We start from the raw sequence: 20,025 nt of genomic DNA on the forward strand, positions 1-20,025 counted from the left end.
AATTTGACGTTTATGCTAACATTTTCAGAAGTTCAGAACTGGGTGATACTGACATGTGTCTCCATGCATGGTTTAACCAAGAAAAGAAAAGACTTCTCATCCAATTTGGGCTGCATCTTTACACATTTGTCATGAAATTTGCCCTCGCATAAATGGGACTGGCAATTTTCAGGACTATATGATGATACACATCAGATGCGATATTCAGTGTAAAAGTTTTACTGCACATAAGGAAGATGTAAAAAGTTCCATTACATAATTCTCATTGTAATTTTAGGCCATGTTCTGAATCCTTGGATTTTCCCAGTTATCGCAAGGATTTACATTTAGATGTAATTTGGAAAATCTTGTTGTCCTCTTGATCTCTGGATTAGGAATTACATGCATCAACTTTAAGGAGCAGTGCGCCTTCGTAGGCAGAATCCACATGCTTTTCAAACGAGAAATTTGAAATGTGGCGCTCTTGACGAGTCAAAGCGCAACAGCAACACAAGAACAAGCACACAGCGACGGAATGCTGAACAGAATCATTGACGTTTATTTGTTGAAGTGGTTGCACTATTCCAGATAAGTCAACTCACCATTCAAAAACTCTCGTCAGTCGTGTAACTAATGCCTGATGACAATTCAAGCGCAGTAGGGCAAGGACAACCATGTAGATGGTTGTTGTCTATTTGACATACACAGACAGCTAAATACACGGCTTGTATAATAATTTGTCTATTTGTTTGTTTGCAAAACATTTAATTTATTCTTTGACACATAAATCAAGGTAATCAATAGTACTAGCGAATAGACGAGACGCAGCGTACAACAGTGCTATTGGTGTCGATTTGGTATTGGAGCACACACCCCTGCTGTCTCTTCGCAAAGAGACGATGTGGCCATCTGTTAGATGGGGCAGGGTCTTTTTGCAAATTTCATAATATGTAGACGACTTAAAGACAGAAGTTGTACATACCCTAACCAATTCACACATCCCAGTGTTCTTCTGGGGAAGTTCTATTTTGACAGGTTCTGAAAGTTTTTACAGAATGATTCTTACCAGGGTAACGAATATACTGCGGTGAACCGCAGCTCAAATGACATCGAGTTTGACGCTGAGAGCCTTATGCAGAAGTAGTATTTTTTTTTATTCAAGAGCAATAATTCTGGGCTTCTAATTTGTTTTCAAGAACAAGAATTCTGGGCTTCTAAGATACATACATACCAGCGCCATTTTCGTTTCTTGTTTGGAAGATGACAGGAATATTCTTTTCAGAGCAGTGGACTTTGTCAACAGATGACTGGAAGGTCAAGTTGTTAGTTGGTGCTCTGGAGATGAACCCTGGATATTCTTTCTGAAATGCCAAACCTGTAGCACTGAATGCGAATGGAGTCCATAAGATCACATTATGCAACTAAAGTAGGCTAGTTGTTAATGTGGAGAAAAGGACTATTTGGTGTAAACATATGACTACCGAACCTGTCGGCTGCCGGTGAGTGAAAATTGGGGAACTAGAAAAAGTCTTTCAGTTTCTAGATGATGAGAGTGAGACTATCTGAATGGCTCTTGTTTACTCCAGACAAGCAGGCAACAACTAAAAATGATTCATATTGATTGTGTAAAAATTACCTTTCCATTTCACCTACCATGCACAAAATTTGAAGATAAAAAGGACATGTTACTAGTATGTTAGAGCTTCACCTATGTGAAATTGTGGTCTCTTTCAGGTGGTCACATCCTTTCAGATATTTGAGGGCTTACATTCTTATGAGAGTATTTTTTCTATCCTTTAGGAGGTATCATGAGGTATTACTATTTTTTATATAAAATTTGGTATCTTCTAGTATATAAGATACTAAGAGATACCAAATTTTGACATACAAAAAAGTGAGTGGTATCTTATGGTACCTTCTCTGGAATGAAAAAAATACTCCTCTTGTGATCAGTCTTCAAGTTGGCAGGCGGTATGTTAATGCTGGAGGACACATGAAGAAGATATTCGTTTCTGATTGCCTGGCTAGGTTTCGTGTTCTGAAATTTTAATGAACGCATGGTTAGGATCTTATTGGCCCAAACAGTGACCCCATATATATCTATAGACCATCACACAAAAGTATTTAATGCAACTACCAATCACGTTCCATCAGAATGGCAGCACTTTAATTAGTAGTAGTACTAACATAAACTACTCCAGTAATTAATAACATAGACTGGGAATCAGCAGGGACAGCATATCCCTGTGTTTATTCCGATACGCTAAACCTTTTCGCTGCAAATCAACAGCACTTGGACGATGTAAAGGCGATCGATCGTGGCATTAACTTATTGCAAATGACCACATCTTATCCTGCTCTTTGCTCCCTTTTGCAAAAGCAGGCAGATCAACAACACATGCTAGCAGCAGCAGCTGCTGCTGCGACGACGTATAGAATCAACCGTTCTTGCTCCACTATACTTGTCCCGGCCAGGTGACCAATCTGCAGCACGCACTTGTGTGCAGTCCAGTTTGGCAGCCGGTGCAAGATAATCTTATATGAGCACTGTTTAGGAAAGCAAAAAAAGAAAAAAAGAAAGAAAAACAGAAGGAGAAAGAAGGAAGCAACTGATCGCAGCAATGTAACGTCTGAACTTTTCCCATCTGTTCAGACAACGGGTTATGTATTAGCAGTAGTGATCGATTGACCAGCCTTGGCCGAGTCCCTGTGAAGAGAAGAGCATCAAAGCTATGATTAAATTGGATATGCGGTTGTTGATGTAGTGGCGTTTTCATGATTGGAGGCACAAGCCCTTGTCGTTCACCTTTGTTCTTTGGTACTACTTTCCAGTGCGATTTAGGAGGCTTGGCCAAATGGATTGTTCAGTTCTTTCTTCTTAGCATATGGCATATCTCTCCTACCTGTTTTTTCTTCTGTTCTTTGAGTTTTTTTTTTTGACATTTCTAGTGCAAAAACTTAGAGAAATTTTATAGCACTTAAGACAGTACCCAGAAAATTTTTTGTGTAAAATTTTGTTATCGCGAGACATGAGACACCATGTTTTTATATAAAATATGGTAACTCTATGTATTTTCTTAAAAATTCTCTTAAGAAGATATATGTGTTTCAGACCTTCGGTTTGAACTATGATTAGAAACCGTTTTGGATCTATTCAATATACTCATACCTTCCAAAATATAAGTACTTCCAAGTGTTTAGCAAAGTTTAGGTTAAGAAAAAAAAAGACTATGTTGCACCTTAATAAATAAGGAATTAATAAGGATGGAATGATAGGCGAGAATAAGATAAAAAAAAACTATGAAAATGAAGTGATTTGTGCAACAAGTAGTATCCAAAAATAATTATATTGTGATGTAAGATTTTAAGTCATAGAAATACTTATATTTTAGGATAGAAAGAGTAACTGTCATCCACACGCTTAGTATATATGATGCTTAGTTGCTTGATTCCTTTTCTGTTCACTTCTTTATCATTCTTAACTACACATGTCTGATATCTGGTTACAGCAGCTCGATGATGAAATTGCATGGTCGTTTCGCAAAGCAACCTGCAGTTAAGAATATGGGTATGTTCGAGGAGATTCTAGCAGCCGTATCTTCTTACAAAATCTAAGCTAGAAATTCTTTTAAACAACACTTAATTTCAAAAGCCGAAACCTCAGCCTTTTCAAATTATAATAAACCCGACTTCTCATTATCAGTTACTCCTCGTAATTTAAACCTCCCTATATAAGCTATGTTATTCCTGCTTCCACTTACCATTCGTAGGTGCTAGCAAGCAGCATACCCTACCTAACAATCGATCACAAGACGTGAGCATCAATGCAGAGCCCTGAATTCTCTGATCGATGATCACATCACTTTTCAGATATTCTCCCTTATCCTCGGCTCATCGTCACCATCATCTGGCTGCACTTTCAGCGTGCACAACAGATTCGGTTCCGAGTCAGTTTGAGCACCATATATACGAGTCTTGTCACGAAAATGTAGGTCGAAAGTGTGACTAGTTTTCTAGATGATGGAATAAAATTCCAAGCCTCTCCTCCATAGTGATGCACGGCCGTTACTTAGGCGTTGTTTAGTTTCCAAATTTTTTTCTAAAAACATCACATCAAATTTTTAGACACCTAAATAAAGCATTAAACATAGATGAACCAAAAAACTAATTGTACAGTTATGGAAGAAATCTTGAGACGAATCTTTTGAGCCTAATTAGTCCATGATTAGCTATAAGTGCTACAGTAACCAACATGTACTAATGACGGATTAATTAGGCTCAAAAGATTCGTCTCGCGGTTTCTAGGCTAGCTGTGAAATTCATTTTTTTCATTTGTGTCCGAAAACCCCTTTCAATATCCGGTCAAACGTTCGATGTGATATTTTTGCCAAAAAATTTTGGCAACTAAACACCACCTTATTAAAACTACAATCTTGTAGTCACTGTATATATACTACACTATAAAACAGTAAAAGGTCCAGCAAAAATAAGCTTAATTATAGGAAACATCAGGCACAAACCCTATTAATAAACTTCTATCCATGCTTGGTGAGTATTTCCATCAAAGTTACATCCATCAGACAGCACCCTGCTTTCAAAAGGTGTTGTTCCTCCTCTTTTTTGCAGCAAAGTCCAAAATTGAATCCAATGAGTGCCCATAAAATTACCTGCATAGGAGAATAAACATTCCCCCATTTTTTCGCATATACTTATAAGCCAAAATTTGGATTTTTAATCTTAAATTTAAAGTTAATTATGTTTTTTACCAAAGTTTATTTTTCAGCCTTGGTTTTTAAATCACTAAGAATATATATATATATATATATATATTACTTTTTATTTAAAACATTTTTTTCATTTGCAAATATACAGTTTTGGCTTTTTCCATGAAAAAGCTAAATAATCATCCCCTTTGCTTTCTCAAAAAATACGTCACTATAACTTATTCTTATAGCCCAGCACATAACACTTGCTCCAACCAAAATAATATTTTTTAAGCCTTTTTGGAACACCTTGCAACCACATTCCAATATTAGAAAAACTAACAGGTGGTGGTAGTCCAAAAGCTATTTGAATAACGCACCATATAATTATATAAAGTTTGCAAATGGCATGCAATTGAAAAAAAATATTTGTATAGTTTCATTTGAATAAAAAAACATTTAGAACTACATTTCTATTGTCTTTTTACTAGGTTATCTTCAATTGTCTTTTTACTAAGTAATCTTTAGTTAGAATTACTCCAGTAAGCAAGTACGGTGAAAAACCTTTTATCTTTATTGGAATTTGGAGTTTCCAAATAGCTGTTAATATGACATCATTAACTATCGATGTTTTATATCGGCAACAAATAAAGGGGATGGTAAGTGAGATAGAAAGAGATCTGGCACATAGGAGACAAGCAATTATCTAGGTTTAGGCCTTCGAATATAAATTAATTCTAGCTAGAGTTTAGCCATGTGTATTGGTGGGTGTTGAATATTGTGCCCTTTGGTGACCCTGTCCCTCTTATATACCGAGGGTTAAGGTTACAAGATAGACAAGCTACCCGAATACGACTTTGTTATCTTTACATGATATTGTTTGATTGAGACTATAGTTCTTGTCGTGGGGTACAAGGTAATGTATTGTCTGAGTTCTAATCTATCTCATATGTCCTGTATCCAACCTAACTCATGTCCATAGCCAATTATGTCTTCTACGTGGGTACCCAGTATCCATATACCCCGAGTGGTTCATAGTCAAGTTGTAAAATTCCTCACAGTTCATGACCAATACCGAGTGCTCCAACTCTCATGATTGTTGTTCCTGAGTATTGTACTCCTTCTTGATATGTTGCGGAGAGGTTGTGTAGGGTTTTGTTGCTAAAATCCGGTGTTCATCGAATAGATGCACCTATTAGGTGTATCTTCTGACCCTATACTTAGATGGAAATCAACTAAATATTGATTCCAACAGGATTACATCCAAAGATGAAAATCCTAGGTGTGCCGACCGAATAGGTGTAGCTGGACTATATGCTTAGATAGAAAACAACTAAACATAGAGTCTACTAGGGGCTATATCCAAATATGGACTCGATAGGTTCGAAAAGACATAGTCAATTGACTAACCCAAGTGCAAGATGCACCTAAAAGTCAATAGATTATAATGTGTAGGTGCTAGAAGGCATAGTCAATATACTAACCTTGAGTGGTTCTTGCCAGAGTGTAATACCAACAAGTGGTTTTACTTTGGTATGGCGCATAGCTCAAGGCCCAATGCGTCCGGTGTTCTTGTCTAGTACATGCATCTTTATTATAAGATCGACTGTTGGCTCTTTTTAAGGGACCCATAAGGTATCGTAGTATTTAAAGTTTAGCCCAAAAAGTTCTAAGGTTTTCCTTAAATCGGTTTAATGCACCAACACTATTAGCAACGGTCTGTTATCATCCTAGAGATGCATGCCAATCTAATAGCTTTGTGACCTTTTGCAATATAGGCATGTCACTTAATTGTGTAATGGAATTGAGCCTACCATTAGGTGGATAAGTCAACACATCATTTGCTCTTGAGTGATAATTTTCTTGAGTGATGCGAACCAAACGTATCTAATTGGAGTGGCTTCTGATCTAAGTGGTTTATCCCTAGCAGAGCATGCAGATGTAGAGGTGGCATCTAAATACTAACTGGTGTGAGTACGCAGTTGGCAATCCCCGTGGAGCATTCCGACCAGTCTAGACTTTGAGTGTAGGAGATAAGTTCATGGTCATGAATCTCTGTTACACATAATCTGAGCCATACAGCATAAGCACGTAAGATAAATAGTATTAGATATAAAATATATTTACTCGATAAAAATCCAAAGTAACATAAATTTTAAGCAAGTTAAGCAATCGATGTCTTCAATGATAGCTCTATTATTTAGTCTTAATTACTACTTAGCACCTCGCACTAGACACCTATCCTGACAAACCTCCAAGTGCAAAGAGTTGGTGCCAAGCATAAGCTTTACATCTGGTAGGCATCGGCAAGTAAGGCCTCACACATTGATATTTTTCTTTCTCAAAAACATTAAGAAAATGCAATTACATAGTAGTGTATACAAGTATGTATTTGTCCTTCTTTTACTTTTATTTTGTCCGACATGGAGTTGAGTTTCACTCATTAGAATTTACTCCGTCTCAGTACTTTTGCAATCATTAAGAACAAAAACAATCTATGCTTTTGATTTTCTCTGAGTAGTACTTAGTGTTTTGTGTTATACACTTTACATGACTAGCTCCCAAGAGCCATAGACTATGTATAGCACTAGAGTAGGCATAAAAAATAGAACTTTATAACTCAAACATTTTTTCTACTCGGAGTTATTCACAATCAATCAACACAAGCTTTATAAAAGTTATGAAAGTAAAGAGAGGTAACCTCCACATAATCTCAAAAAAATACGAAAATAAAGAAAACAACTGGACTACCTCCTCCACATAAACTCCAACAAAATGAGAAAATAAAGAAAACAACTGGACTGGATGCAAACGGATAAAAATAATAGTATGGTGTATCAAAGCTAGTGTAGCAGAGGTAGTGGAGTGTATATGTTACTTTTAAATTGACGACGAGTAGATGATACCGTTAACGCTAGAATTTAGAAGTAGTCGTTGAAGAAATAATTAGGAACAGTGACCGAATCGAACAAGAAAGAAGGGCAATCAGATTGAAGTAAAGGTGGAAAACGACTTGGATTTAGCCGATAGAGTCTGAATCAGATTAGAAAAGGAGCCTGATTGGTTTAAAAGCATACAGATAGATTCAGAAACAAACTAGAGTCTGTGTAACTTTTCATCTGCAAATATTAGAGTTTGTTTTGGTTTTATCTCTAACTAGAGTCCATATGTAATAGATTAGTTATTAGATACGGATCCATATCTGATTAGTTAGTTAATTCTCGGGGTATAAACATAGCACCCCATACCTTTGTAAAATCATCTACATATCAATACAAATCAATTACTCTCGGCGCATCGTCACCCGGAGGTTTCAACATCGGCGGAACTTGGCACCCGACACGGGGCTGCATCGATTTGATCTTCGGCGAATGAGTAAGTCCTACGTTTTGCTGGCCAAGGTAATCGTATTGGCTAGGTTAGAACTGTCTCGGTTCGGTTCGATCTTTTGATTTGCTTGTGCGATTGCTAGTTGTCGTATCAGTTTCAACTTAAGTTACTTTTCTATTCCGGGTTGATCCGGTCGACCACTTTGGGTGATTTACATTGGTTTGATATTTGCTGTTTGACATATTCAATTTGATACTGTCTTGGTTTAGTCCGATCTATTAGATTGCGTCTATCAAGTAGTTTATATCATGCTGATGTATATTGCTCATTGTTTTATCGGAGTACCAGCCGATAAGTTATCAATCATCGACTCATCGGTCTGATAGCGATCTAGATCTGTTTAGTATCTATCTTGACATTACTAGGCGTAATCTTGAACAATCTCGGTTTGGTCCGATCTTATATGATTATTCTTAGTAAGTTAGGCTAAATATTTTGTAGATCTTGATTGATTGTCCGCCGTCTATAGCCGATAATCTTTGCTGATCTACATGTTCATTATATTTATATCAATAGAGTAGTCGATTGCCTTACTGCATTATTTTTATACCAATCTGTTTGATTTATTTAGATGAATAGTTATTTATATTGCATCGGCTTATGAGAATTATATGCAAATTGATTTTGGCCGACCGTAACAAATGATTAATTATTTATTTAACTATTCAAGTATATTTGTATTGGATTCTCAGCCGATCCAAACTTTCATCAGCCGATTGTTCAGCCTATCGGCTAAACACTGCTACACCAACATCCGATCAGCTAGATTCTTGGTTACCTATCGGCTCGATAGCTGATCGGTTTGTTTCACTGTTTATCTTGTCAGTTGCAGGATCAAACTGACTAGCACACCCGCGTATTCTAAGAATTTAAGTCCTGCATTGGAGCGGTCTTAGAGTGACTCCTAGGCCTCGTGTGTGACACGTTCTCAGCGATCACATTTTGACATCAACAGATAAACATAGATAGGACTAGAGGCTTAACCGTAAAACTGGCTCTAACTCTGGTGGGGTGTTTAGTTGGGGAAAATAAAATTTTTGGGTGTCAGGTTAGACGTTTGATTAGATATCAGAAGAGATTTTTGGACACGAATGGAAAAATGAATTTCACGGATCGCCTAGAAACCGCAAGACGAATCTTTTGAGCCTAATTAATATGTCATTAGCACATGCGGGTTACTGTAGCACTTATAGCTAATCATGGACTAATGAGACTCAAAAGATTTATCTCACGATTTCTTCCATAACTGTGTAATTAGTTTTTTGTTTCATCTATGTTTAACGTTCTATTTAGATGTTCAAATATTCGATGTGTTGTTTTTGAAAAAAAATTAGGAAACTAAACGGGCCTAAGAGATGCGTGGCATCGTTTCAGCCGGGCCCTAGTGGATTAAGAACCTGGATTTCCTAAAGCCCATACAGCCCAGCGCAATTAATAATAATCCCTACGGGCTCCCCCCCGTCCTCACGCCCTAAACCTACCACTTGAGCCGCATCGGCCTCCCGACTTCGCCCGCCGCCGATCTCCATCCCGCGACAGTGCGCCGCCGACGTCCTGCTGCTTCGGCCGCATCCTCTCCGGTGAGCACCGTCTGCACGTCCCCTCCTCTCGTCCTATTCCACCACACTTTTCTCTTCCCCCTTTTCAACTTCTCATCTAGATCTGGGAGCCTTTTTTTTTTCTCTTTGCCCTAATAACCCTCGTGTTAAACTAGTTCGCGGGTTCAGCTAAACCCCAATGATGCCCTTGTTTCGCGTTCGGACTCGGCGGTCGTAGCTGCTAGCAGTCTGAGATTCGCCCACCGATTAGTGCATCTGTATCGAAATATTTTATCGTGTTTCTGATATTCGTTCTGGTTAATAATCTGTCTAGCTGGATCCGGTGCTGATGTTAGTGGTTGGGATGTTGATTCATAGCTTGTGCGTTGTTTGGTGTTCTCATCATTTTGTTTAGGCAAAAATAACACCTCATTTGAGTTGTTTGTGTAATAATCTTTGCACTTCACTTCTGCTTACAATGTCATAGGTGCTCTATATGAGAGTTAGGTTTGATTGTTTATGGTAGAGTTTGTTAGTTACTGGCCTCCTAACTTGATTAGATCTCTATCAATAACACAGCATCCTGCTTGCTCGTTAGTGATTTGATGGTTGGTTTGTACACACACTTTTTGCTGTTCGTGACTGTCATGTTTGTTTGATGCTATCTTTACTACACCAGTAATTTGTAGTTCTTTCTTGCAATTTACTGTCAATTTATTTTCAAATCCATACATTCAGATTACCTGATACATTTTGTTCTAACCAGATGGCGATCACTTTGTCCAATGTCAACTCTGAGGCAGGCCTCCAGAAGCTTGATGAGTACCTCCTTACTCGCAGCTACATCAGCGGGTAGGAGATGTCATGTTGGCTCCTTTGTTAATCGGTCATATGCGTCACATTGGTCTTGATTAAACCTTTTCGCTTCAGGTACCAGGCTTCAAAGGATGACATGGCTGTTTTCACCGCACTTCCATCTGCTCCCCCAGCAAGCTATGTCAATGTTACAAGGTGGTATGATCACATCAGCGCTCTCCTAAGATCCAGGTGTGTGCTTAAGAAAACATTAGTGTGTTACACTACATTGCTTTCTAGTATTGTTCCACGGAGCTAATGAGAATCTGATCAACCTTGCAGTGGAGTTACCGCAGAGGGTGAAGGTGTGAAGGTTGAGTCATCTGCTTGCTCTGTGTCTCCAAGTGCTGACCAAAAGGTTAAATTCTGCTACTTACTTTTTTCAGGAAAAAACATGGCTTTGTAGCTGAAAGTGTTGATACTTCAATCTGAAACTATGTTTGATGCTTGATGCCTGCATGGTTGAAATACTATTTGTATTGAATTTCATGACATTTTTCGTTTGTTAGTTCCTATATATCAAGTTCACATTTAAAAAAAGTTTAATTTATTGCTATCTTGAAAGTGCTAAGTATAAGGCTTAATTTCAGGCACCAGCAGCTGATGAAGAAGATGATGACGATGTTGATCTGTTTGGTGAGGAGACTGAAGAGGAGAAGAAAGCAGCAGAAGAACGTGCAGCAGCTGTCAAGGCTTCTGGAAAGAAGAAAGAATGTATGTATTTCATTCATTCGTAGGATCCCTTCCCAGTGCCTCATTGTGACATTTAGTTTATGTAGTGACAAGGCTGATGATGATGAAAAGAGAAGGGTTAAGGCCTCGTGCAGTTGTGCTTATTAATTCCAAGTTAATTTTTGAAAAACTCGTAAAATTGGTAGTAAAAATAAAAAAGTTTGTAGCACTCAAATCTTATTCATCTGCACATTTTCTTAGCTTATGTCAGATTAATTAAAGTTTTGATGCTGCATTATAATACATTGCTATTTCTACCACTACCATGGATGGCAAATTTTGGTCTCAGTCAGCTGCATTTATGCTTATTAGCCCCATAATTTAATTCTTAGGCTATGCTATATGATACGAAAAATCTGTTACTAACTTGCCTATAATTTTAGCTGGAAAGTCATCGGTTCTGCTAGATGTAAAGCCATGGGACGATGAAACAGACATGACAAAGCTTGAGGAAGCTGTGAGGAGTGTGAAGATGGAGGGCCTGCTCTGGGGCGCATGTAAGTGACTCTACTCTTCAAATGTATTCTACTTATGAATGCAGAGTTAATGTGTTCTTATGGCTTACTAGTTGATATTTCTAACATAAAATCATCATTCACAGCTAAACTTGTCCCAGTTGGATATGGTATCAAGAAGCTGCAAATTATGATGACCATCGTGGATGACCTTGTTTCTGTGGACAGTCTCATTGAGGATCACTTTTACACGGAGCCAGCCAATGAATATATTCAGAGTTGTGACATTGTTGCTTTTAACAAAATCTGTAAGTTTCCTCTGGCATGCTTAATGCTTTACTCGTTCTATCCAAACATATAAGGAGTATTTCCCTATTAGAAAGATTAAGGATAGAAGGAAATGACTAGCACTTATTAAATGAGTGTTTGTTGGGATAGGAGGGTAGTTGAGGGGTATGATGGAAAGAAATTTTAATGAGAAGTGATAGATGTGATAACTATTAGTAGATAATGTCTTACATTTAAGGACAAGGTGAAACCTTAGAATCCCCTTATATTTGAACGGACGGAGTAGTTTGGATTTCCAAATAACTGACTGTTTGATTGAGGCCCTGTTTGTTTCCACTTAGGATTATTTTAAGCGGGATTATTAAGCTAGATTACTATAAGCTATATTATAATAAGCTCTAGGAGAATAAGCTGTAATCTGTTTGTTTATCAGATTATTGGATATACTAGATTACTAGGTTTACATGACTAAAGTCTAGAATGCCCTCAACTATTTTTGGGGGTAAGGGGTAGCAAGATGTGTAATTACTTTGAAAAGTCAAAGGGCAGTGGGTCTTTAGCCAACCAATAATCCAAAAAAAACACCTATGGAGATGGTTATCAGATTATAATAATCTAGCTTATAGATTATAATAAGTTATCACAATAATCCATCTGTTTGTTTTAGGTTATTTTTAATAATCCAAATTATAATAATCTTGAGTAGAAACAAACAGGGCCTGAATATGCAAAAATATACAATGAAATTATTGGACGTAGACCTATGCACGATCGTAAAATCAGTTATGGACTATGTGCATGCAAAACCTTTACCGCACCCAGTGCTGGTTCCAACTACCAAGAAACTGTCATATGTTTGACCTATCTATACTCCTATAAAAAGGAGTATTGGCACCTACCCCCACTATAGTTTTACAATTTAGCTCAAATTTTTTAATATTAAAAACCAGTTAAAAATGGATTGATATCTACATATAAATTCAAATTAAGGTGACTATTTCATATAAGAAAATTTGATAACATCATAAAATCCGTAGCAAAGAATAAAATTCGTAGCAAAGAATGGGTATTTAACTAGTATTAATATTCAATATATAGGCTAGGTTAAATTGTCCTTAAAGCCACTGGAAATGGCACAAAATTGATTTTTGAAGGAGTTCAACTAGATAGGGAATTGATCGCAGTAGTTGGCTGGAAGTTGAAGTGTATGGTACCTTTGGTTAAATATCAGATTCTTTATCCTACAAGAAAAAACTCTGCAATTGATATTTATCTCAAGTATATTCACAGTTTTCATGAACTGATTGCTGTATATTTTTTGTTGCAGAAAACTGAATCTTGTGGGAGGCAATATTGCTGAAATACTTCATCGGCAAATCTTCATTGTCCATTTTCCAATCCTCGCCATAAAGATTTCCCGTCATTTATGTTCACATAAGGATCGTGAGTGTACCGCGAACCAGCGGTTGGTGTTATTGTGAAACTTAATCTTGATTGGACTTTGTTTTGCCCAGTTGCTCACTTGCTCCTGTTGATTTTTTTCCTATCGTTTTTGGAGACCTTTGCCACATGCTTGCAGTCGTTCAGGACTATTTACCCTTGCATGGCCTCATATAACTATACAACTCTGCTCATCTGACGTCGTATCCAGGGTTGCCCAAACCGCTGGAGGGCCTCCTAACGCCCCTCGACGGAGGCGTGGTTACTGTGGAAACAGGCGCAAATTTAAATTTGGAATTTCTGAATTTAAGTTAGACGATTATCGTGGCTTCTCGGCCAAAACTGCACGGTAAGCAATTGAAACTGCATGGTAAGTGGTTAAAATTGCGCGGTTTTGTTCAAGCGAAAATCATTGGTAGTATATAAGAATTATAAAAGAAATATAAAAAAACTATTAAATTGTAAAAAAGAAAAGGAAACTAGTAGTTAAGTATAATTTTGATAGTTGGAACATGTTTTTGAAAAAAACATGATCAGGGTTCTCCATGTTTTAATATAAGATCAGAGATTCTATTGGCTATAATGCATCGATCCATTTAACTAATAAATAAATTATGTATTTTGTACCAAGAATTATGTGTATTTATGCTACATACATATCCCTAAAAATTACAAATGTTTCCTAAATTAATTGACATAGGAAACTACCCAATATAAATTAACAAGTGATAACTATAATTTTTATTTTCCATAATAACCTAACTGGATAATGTACAAAGATATACATGTCTATAAATCATTCTCATTGAAAATATGGTCCTCATGTCTAGTTTTTTATATGAAATGTACCTATAAACAATTTTTACCTAATAAACTATTATAAATTTTCTTTCCCTTTTTTCACCAATGCATTTTTCATTGTTTGTAAATTTATTATTTTCATCTATTTCTTACACCAAACTTCACTACAAATTAATCCCTAACACAAATTTTTCTATCATATTTTTTCAAAAAATTTAAATTCTTCTCAAATTTAAACAGATCTACCGCAAATTAATCCCTAACACAAATTTTTCTCATATTTTTCAAAAATTTTAAATTCTTCTCAAATTTAAACAGACCTACCGCACTATATACCGAAGTCGTCTCTCGACGGAGACCACGCTAACCACGGTAACTTAAACCCTGGTTGTATCTCCGTCTCATAATAACTATAACACCGTACTTATTATGCGACGAATGAAGGCTACGTTCCTCTAACACTTTTCCTACCTATATTATCTTGTTTTTGGCACACATGTTTTTTAATTGTTAAACGATCTATTTTTAAAAATAAAAGTTCTATAGAAAAGTTGTTTTAAAAAAATCATATCAATCTATTTTCTAAGTTTTATTATAATTAACAATTAATTAATCTTATGCTGCCGTGAGGCAGTCGTGGAGATCATATGCAGGTGCTAGTGCAAGGACTTAGCCAAAGCTCCCATATTTTGTATTATGCTTATGCTTATAAACCATTTGAATTTTAAAACTTTAATTTAAAATTGATATTTTGGTTTCCTCAATTGTAGTTTATTTCCTAGCCTATGCTTTTATATTACCAAGAACACATAAAATAATTTTACCAAAAAAATATTTTTGAATCTTTAATTAGCGGTTTTGCCTATGCTTAATTTCATCGAAGTAACGAGGCAGTTAGTTTTAGATCCTCTGTGATCAAGGTTGCAATCTAGAGGATGAGTAGTTGTTAGCAAGTACATAGCTCTGACTCCCTTTGTCCTAAAATGTAAGGGAACCATAATCTTTTTCCTAACCTTAATCCATGTTAAATTACATAAAATTGTTTAAATTTTGACCCAAATTGTATATATGATAGGTGGGTCCAAAAGGACATGCCACATGTTAGTGAGTGGTGAGATCCCATTCCTTTATAGGAGTATTGTGGAACGGAGGGAAATAATTTGTACAGTGGTTACCATTAGGATAGCTCTTAGCCATAATGTGAAATAGCGTCCATAGGAAAGTGTTAGCACGTCCATTGGTATCCATGGCAGACTTATAGACTTGTGCTTGTGTACCTCTACAGTAATGTAGAGTATTTATGTCCCAATAAATTAGTATGTCTGAAATCATAGTTTTGCTGTCGGTCCTATTATGCTATCAGTCCTTCCTATTGGAATTCATAATGTAATTTCACACCTGTTTCACACAGCTCTATGAGATAAAAGTTTAGTTCTCAATGTTTGATGATACTAAAACGTAGTATCCCAAAATATAACAACTTATAGTGGTTTCTTGTGGTGTAACTTATCCTGTTTAAATCCTAAATTTGATACAAGTAATTATATTTATGTATTTATGGTTAATTGTTCTTTTAGTGATATACCACGTATGTGTCGATGGCGAGATGTTTATGGTGAATTTATCAATCTCAAGTGGCTAACCCAATCTTCTAAGACATGTTTGGAATAGTGTACGTGTGCACGCGGTTATAGGACATTTGCATTATCTTTCGTAAAAGAATTCAGTTACGACCAATAAATGCTTATATTATATTTTAAGACTAAAGGTGTACTTGCGTGCTACGGTACCAAATTTCCTTATAATATCGCCCAAACAGGCATTATGAGTGGTGATTACTTAGCCACGATGAGGCAGTGTTGCATCGCCATTTGGCAATGGCTTCTGCAAACCTTTGCTTTGGTTACACTTCTCTTCCAGATTTTTTTAACCCAATGAGGCAGAGAAGTGCACGAACATTCACAAATGTGCCGGTCAGTTGCTTCCGTTTACAATTGTGCACTGGTTGTCTTTCCTGTTTCGGCTATACTTGTCCCAGCTCCCAAGTACCAACTGTACGGTATATTCTCGGTACATTTTTCTGTAAATTTTGTCCAACATGTAACTTCAGCAAGAACAATCCAACATAATTTATGAACCATATAGCACTTTTAATGTTTATATGTCATAAAATACATCTTTTTCACCTCGAAAACTCGTGTATATTTACATTCTTAAATTCTAAGGGAAACTTAACTCAAATTTTTTTGGGAGCTCTCATATGTTTGGTCGCCATGTTTTTCTGTCAATGCATTTCTGCAAAAAAAAAAAAAAAAACTCAAGCTGCTGGAGTGGTCATCTTGGCGCCTCTTTCTTTCTCCATGTATCAATCTTTTTACCTGGTATCTGTATGGGAAAAAAAATGTAAACTGTCAACTTTGTTTTTTTTTCCTGAACGTTAAGGGAAATTCATGAATCAGCATTTCAACTAATTGGCCATAGCTTTGTTGAAGTATAAAGACCAGGATGTTTTTATTCCATTCTCTAAAAAAAAAGTTAGCCATAACTCTTACCTATACATTACACCAGCTTGCTCCTGGTGTTTCTACCATTTTACATTTCTTCATATCTCCAGAACAATGTCTACAAGAAACAAGAGAATCCACATTAAGCAATGGACATTTTGTGACAGTGCAAACTGAAGTGCATCAAATTAAACCCTAGTGGATTTACTCACATTCAGAATCTGTCCTGTCCCATTTACAACTCTCTCCCCCCTTGTTCTCCTCCTCATCGTCATCATCATCCTTGTCGCCGCGATGTCGGCGACGGCGACGATCACCACGCGCCTTCTTACCCTCCAAGAAGTATGCCCTCGCCGCCGGCGAGCTGCTCGGCCGGGCACTGAACTTCCTGCCGAGCACCGTTCGGAGAAACTGTCCATGGAACAGGGTTGATAGAATGTTCAGAGACACGGCCTTTTTTTTTTTTTTGTGATATCGAATCGATTGCATTGTGGTGAAATGGGCAGAGATGGATGATACCTTCTCCATTGTTGATTCCGTCGGGTCCTTCAAGCTCGGCGCCGGCACGAAGCAGCCGCCATGGCAGACGCACACCTTCTTGAGCAGGAACTTGAATGACTTGTTCTTGATGTTGCTGGTGGTGGTGGTGTTACCGTCGACGAGAAGGTCCTTGGCCTTGGTGAGGATCATCTTGGTGTCCGGCGAGAGGCCGCCGCCGTGATCCCGCTGCGCTCTCCTGTCCAGCTCGAGGCTGGACGGGCAGTTGAGGAACTTGTCGAGCGGCAGGCCACTGTCCGCGCCGGCGCCGCCAGCGGCGGTGGCGACGGCGGCCACGGCCTCGGACTTCTTGGACCTGGCGCGCAGGAGGAGCCTCGCCAGCGCGTCCTGCAGCTTCCTCACCTCCTCGACGCTGAACTCCGGCAGGTCCTCCTCCTCCTCCTCCGGCAGCTGGTCGTTGCCCAACGTGCCGATGGAGAAGAGGTGAGACGGCGCCGGAGTCGACGACGACCAGAGCCGGCGGTCATCACCGGCGAGGTCCTCAGGAACAACCTGCTGGTACTGGTGGCTCCTCTCCTTGCCCGCCGCAACGACCACCGCTGCGACGGTCGAAGCATTGCCGGCGGCGAGCCCCCTGCTCTCCGCCGCCGCCGCCGCCGCCGCTCGCCCACCCTGCATCATCCTGCTCTGTACCCAGCTGAAGATCTGCCACCCCGCATCAAAACACGAAACAGAACCGTAAAATCATCCGCATTGTTATGCAGCACAACAACAAAACACGATCACGCATTTGCATCCCGGTGAAAGCTTCCCTTACCCCCATGAACGACGAACCGACGTGTCCCTCTCCAAGAAACCGGCAATGGCGCCCCCGACCCGAGCAATCGATGCTGCTGCGAATCGAACACAGCACGATGCAGGCTGTGACCAATGGGCAGTGCAAGTGCAGGAGCTTGGATTTCTGGGGGTCTCCTTGTGCTGCTCCACATGCAAAGTAGTGAGAGTGAGTGAGTGAGCTGAGGCCTGAGAGTAGAGTGGGTAGACCAGGTTGGGTCCCCTCCAGTAGCAGGCAAGGGGGATTATATAGCTCGAGGGGATCTTTTTTTTTTCAAATTTTTAATAAATAATTTTATTGCTTTATCTCCAAAATAAATATTTTCACCGTCCGAACCTTTCGGCCACGTCACCTTATCTGGCATGACAAAACAATACCCCCACGTTGAGTAATGGCGTGGTAGCGTTTCCTGCCACGCCAGTGGTGGAATGGTGGTGGTGGGTTAATCCTGCCACGTTATTTGGCTTGACGTGACAGCTCTTCGTGTCAATGTCAGTAGGAGTGGTGCGACAAAAAAGATTTATATGTAAAAATATTTACCTTGAAGGTTCAGTTTTAAAATTATTTCTTAAAAATATATGTTTTAAAAAAACTCTCTCAAGGGCAACTTGCATGCTTCACCTTGTAGTATTGCCAAATTGCAATGGTTGCACTTGCACATGTAAAGCAGCCACACATTGGATGCAATGTATTGCATATGTGGTATGTTCCATGTAGTCCAAACCCATGGACTGATGGTCTGCTGATAGGGATAATCTTGTGAGTCAGATCACCTTCAAGTTGCCAGTATGCCAGCCAATTAATTGGCAAATAGCATCCTCGTGGTTACTTACGAAGAAGGTGTCTAGGGAGTGTTGTTTTTCGCGTGTTTGGGCCATTTTAATTGGTACATAGATCCCTAACGTACGCTCGGTACTCAACTGTACCGGAGGCAAGACGTGATTCGCTACGGAGAGTGTGATTAGTGCAACTAGTTCAACTGGCACGTTTGAAATAGATTGTAAGGGTTTGAGTGTGATAAATTGCTTAAACCCCTCTAAATTATTTGATAAGATTTATAATATATCCTATTTAATTATGCCTATAAAGAAATGGATAATTCATTGATTAGCCTACCTCCACATCCGATTAAGAAAAACATAACTTAGGCCGCGCTAAATTCGTTCCCTCTCGATAGCATGCCAAATTATCTCTTCTTTCGCGCACGCGATTCTCAAATTGTACGATTCTAGAATTGCTAAACAATATTTTTTTTGCGAAAAATATTTTACAGGAAAGTTGCTTTAAAAAATCATATTAATAATTTTTTAAATTTTTTATACCTAATAATTAATTAATTAATTAATTAATTAATAATATACTAATCTATTACTATATTTTTCACTCCGGTCAACTATCTTCGCTGCCGAAAGTGGACTTAATCAGCTAGTAAGATGACTGTTTCGCATAACTTTATAATTGAAAAGTGAGGCTCACTACGACAGTTATAGTCAATAAAAAACAACCACATAAGAAAATGTGACTGATCACACGAGAAAGCAACAACTCTCGAACCGTATTAAGGAGGACTTAGGCCTGAGCCCCTAGTTTTTATTTGTTCTAGAGTCAAAGTCCCCCTGCCTTATGTTTTCTCTTGTCTAATATATTCCGGTAGAGCATCCGCCGTTCTGCTAAAAGAAGATGTGAATGACACTAGCTTATCCCTCCCCATTCACCAATGTGTTTCGGATCTCCTCTGTTGAACTCGAGGGGTGGATAATTTTTTGTTCTTATATAAAATATCACCATTCATGTAAATGCCTTATGCATGTTTGATTAATAAGTGCTTCCTCTTGGTGACATTCAATGGCAATTATTACTCATTAGCAACTATTATGTTGCTATTGGTTATAAACTGACATATGTTATTAATAGATGGCAATTATTAATGATAATTACCAATGTTTTAGCTAGCTATCATTAACTATTATTGGTAATAATTGTTGATTATTAGAAATGGGTTATGAT

General features: G+C 38.1%; 2 protein-coding genes across 2 annotated transcripts; one reads left to right on the plus strand and one right to left on the minus strand.

The window, feature by feature from the left end:
- Positions 1–9,551: 9,551 nt before the first annotated feature.
- On the plus strand, positions 9,552–13,574 carry LOC102717504 (elongation factor 1-delta 2). Its single transcript, XM_006650117.3, has 8 exons — positions 9,552–9,652; positions 10,377–10,462; positions 10,541–10,657; positions 10,748–10,823; positions 11,056–11,179; positions 11,581–11,694; positions 11,799–11,960; positions 13,268–13,574. Coding segments are annotated over exons 2-8 (681 nt in total). The 5' UTR covers positions 9,552–9,652; the 3' UTR covers positions 13,270–13,574.
- Positions 13,575–16,501: 2,927 nt separating this feature from the next.
- LOC102712432 (protein NEGATIVE GRAVITROPIC RESPONSE OF ROOTS-like) lies at positions 16,502–18,006 on the minus strand. Its single transcript, XM_040521648.1, has 5 exons — positions 18,001–18,006; positions 17,205–17,888; positions 16,898–17,096; positions 16,734–16,803; positions 16,502–16,566 (listed from the first exon to the last, which is right to left on the minus strand). Exons 1-4 carry the CDS (start codon positions 18,004–18,006, stop codon positions 16,784–16,786), a joined length of 909 nt encoding a protein of 302 aa, XP_040377582.1. The 3' UTR covers positions 16,502–16,566; positions 16,734–16,783.
- Between the last annotated feature and the right edge of the window lie 2,019 nt (positions 18,007–20,025).

Source organism: Oryza brachyantha, chromosome 3, assembly GCF_000231095.2.
Source record: "Oryza brachyantha chromosome 3, ObraRS2, whole genome shotgun sequence".
NCBI classification, from domain to species: Eukaryota; Viridiplantae; Streptophyta; class Magnoliopsida; order Poales; family Poaceae; genus Oryza; species Oryza brachyantha.

Excerpts from the sequence above, each read along its gene's own strand:
- LOC102717504 (XM_006650117.3), top strand. The coding sequence starts at position 10,377 with ATGGCGATCACTTTGTCCAATGTCAACTCTGAGGCAGGCCTCCAGAAG. Across the intron at positions 10,463-10,540 it reads ACTCGCAGCTACATCAGCGG|GTACCAGGCTTCAAAGGATG; the intron begins GTAGGAGATGTC and ends TTTTCGCTTCAG. Across the intron at positions 11,180-11,580 it reads TTCTGGAAAGAAGAAAGAAT|CTGGAAAGTCATCGGTTCTG; the intron begins GTATGTATTTCA and ends CTATAATTTTAG.
- LOC102712432 (XM_040521648.1), bottom strand. Across the intron at positions 17,097-17,204 it reads CGGAATCAACAATGGAGAAG|TTTCTCCGAACGGTGCTCGG; the intron begins GTATCATCCATC and ends TTCCATGGACAG. Across the intron at positions 16,804-16,897 it reads GGACAGGACAGATTCTGAAT|ACATTGTTCTGGAGATATGA; the intron begins GTGAGTAAATCC and ends TGTTTCTTGTAG.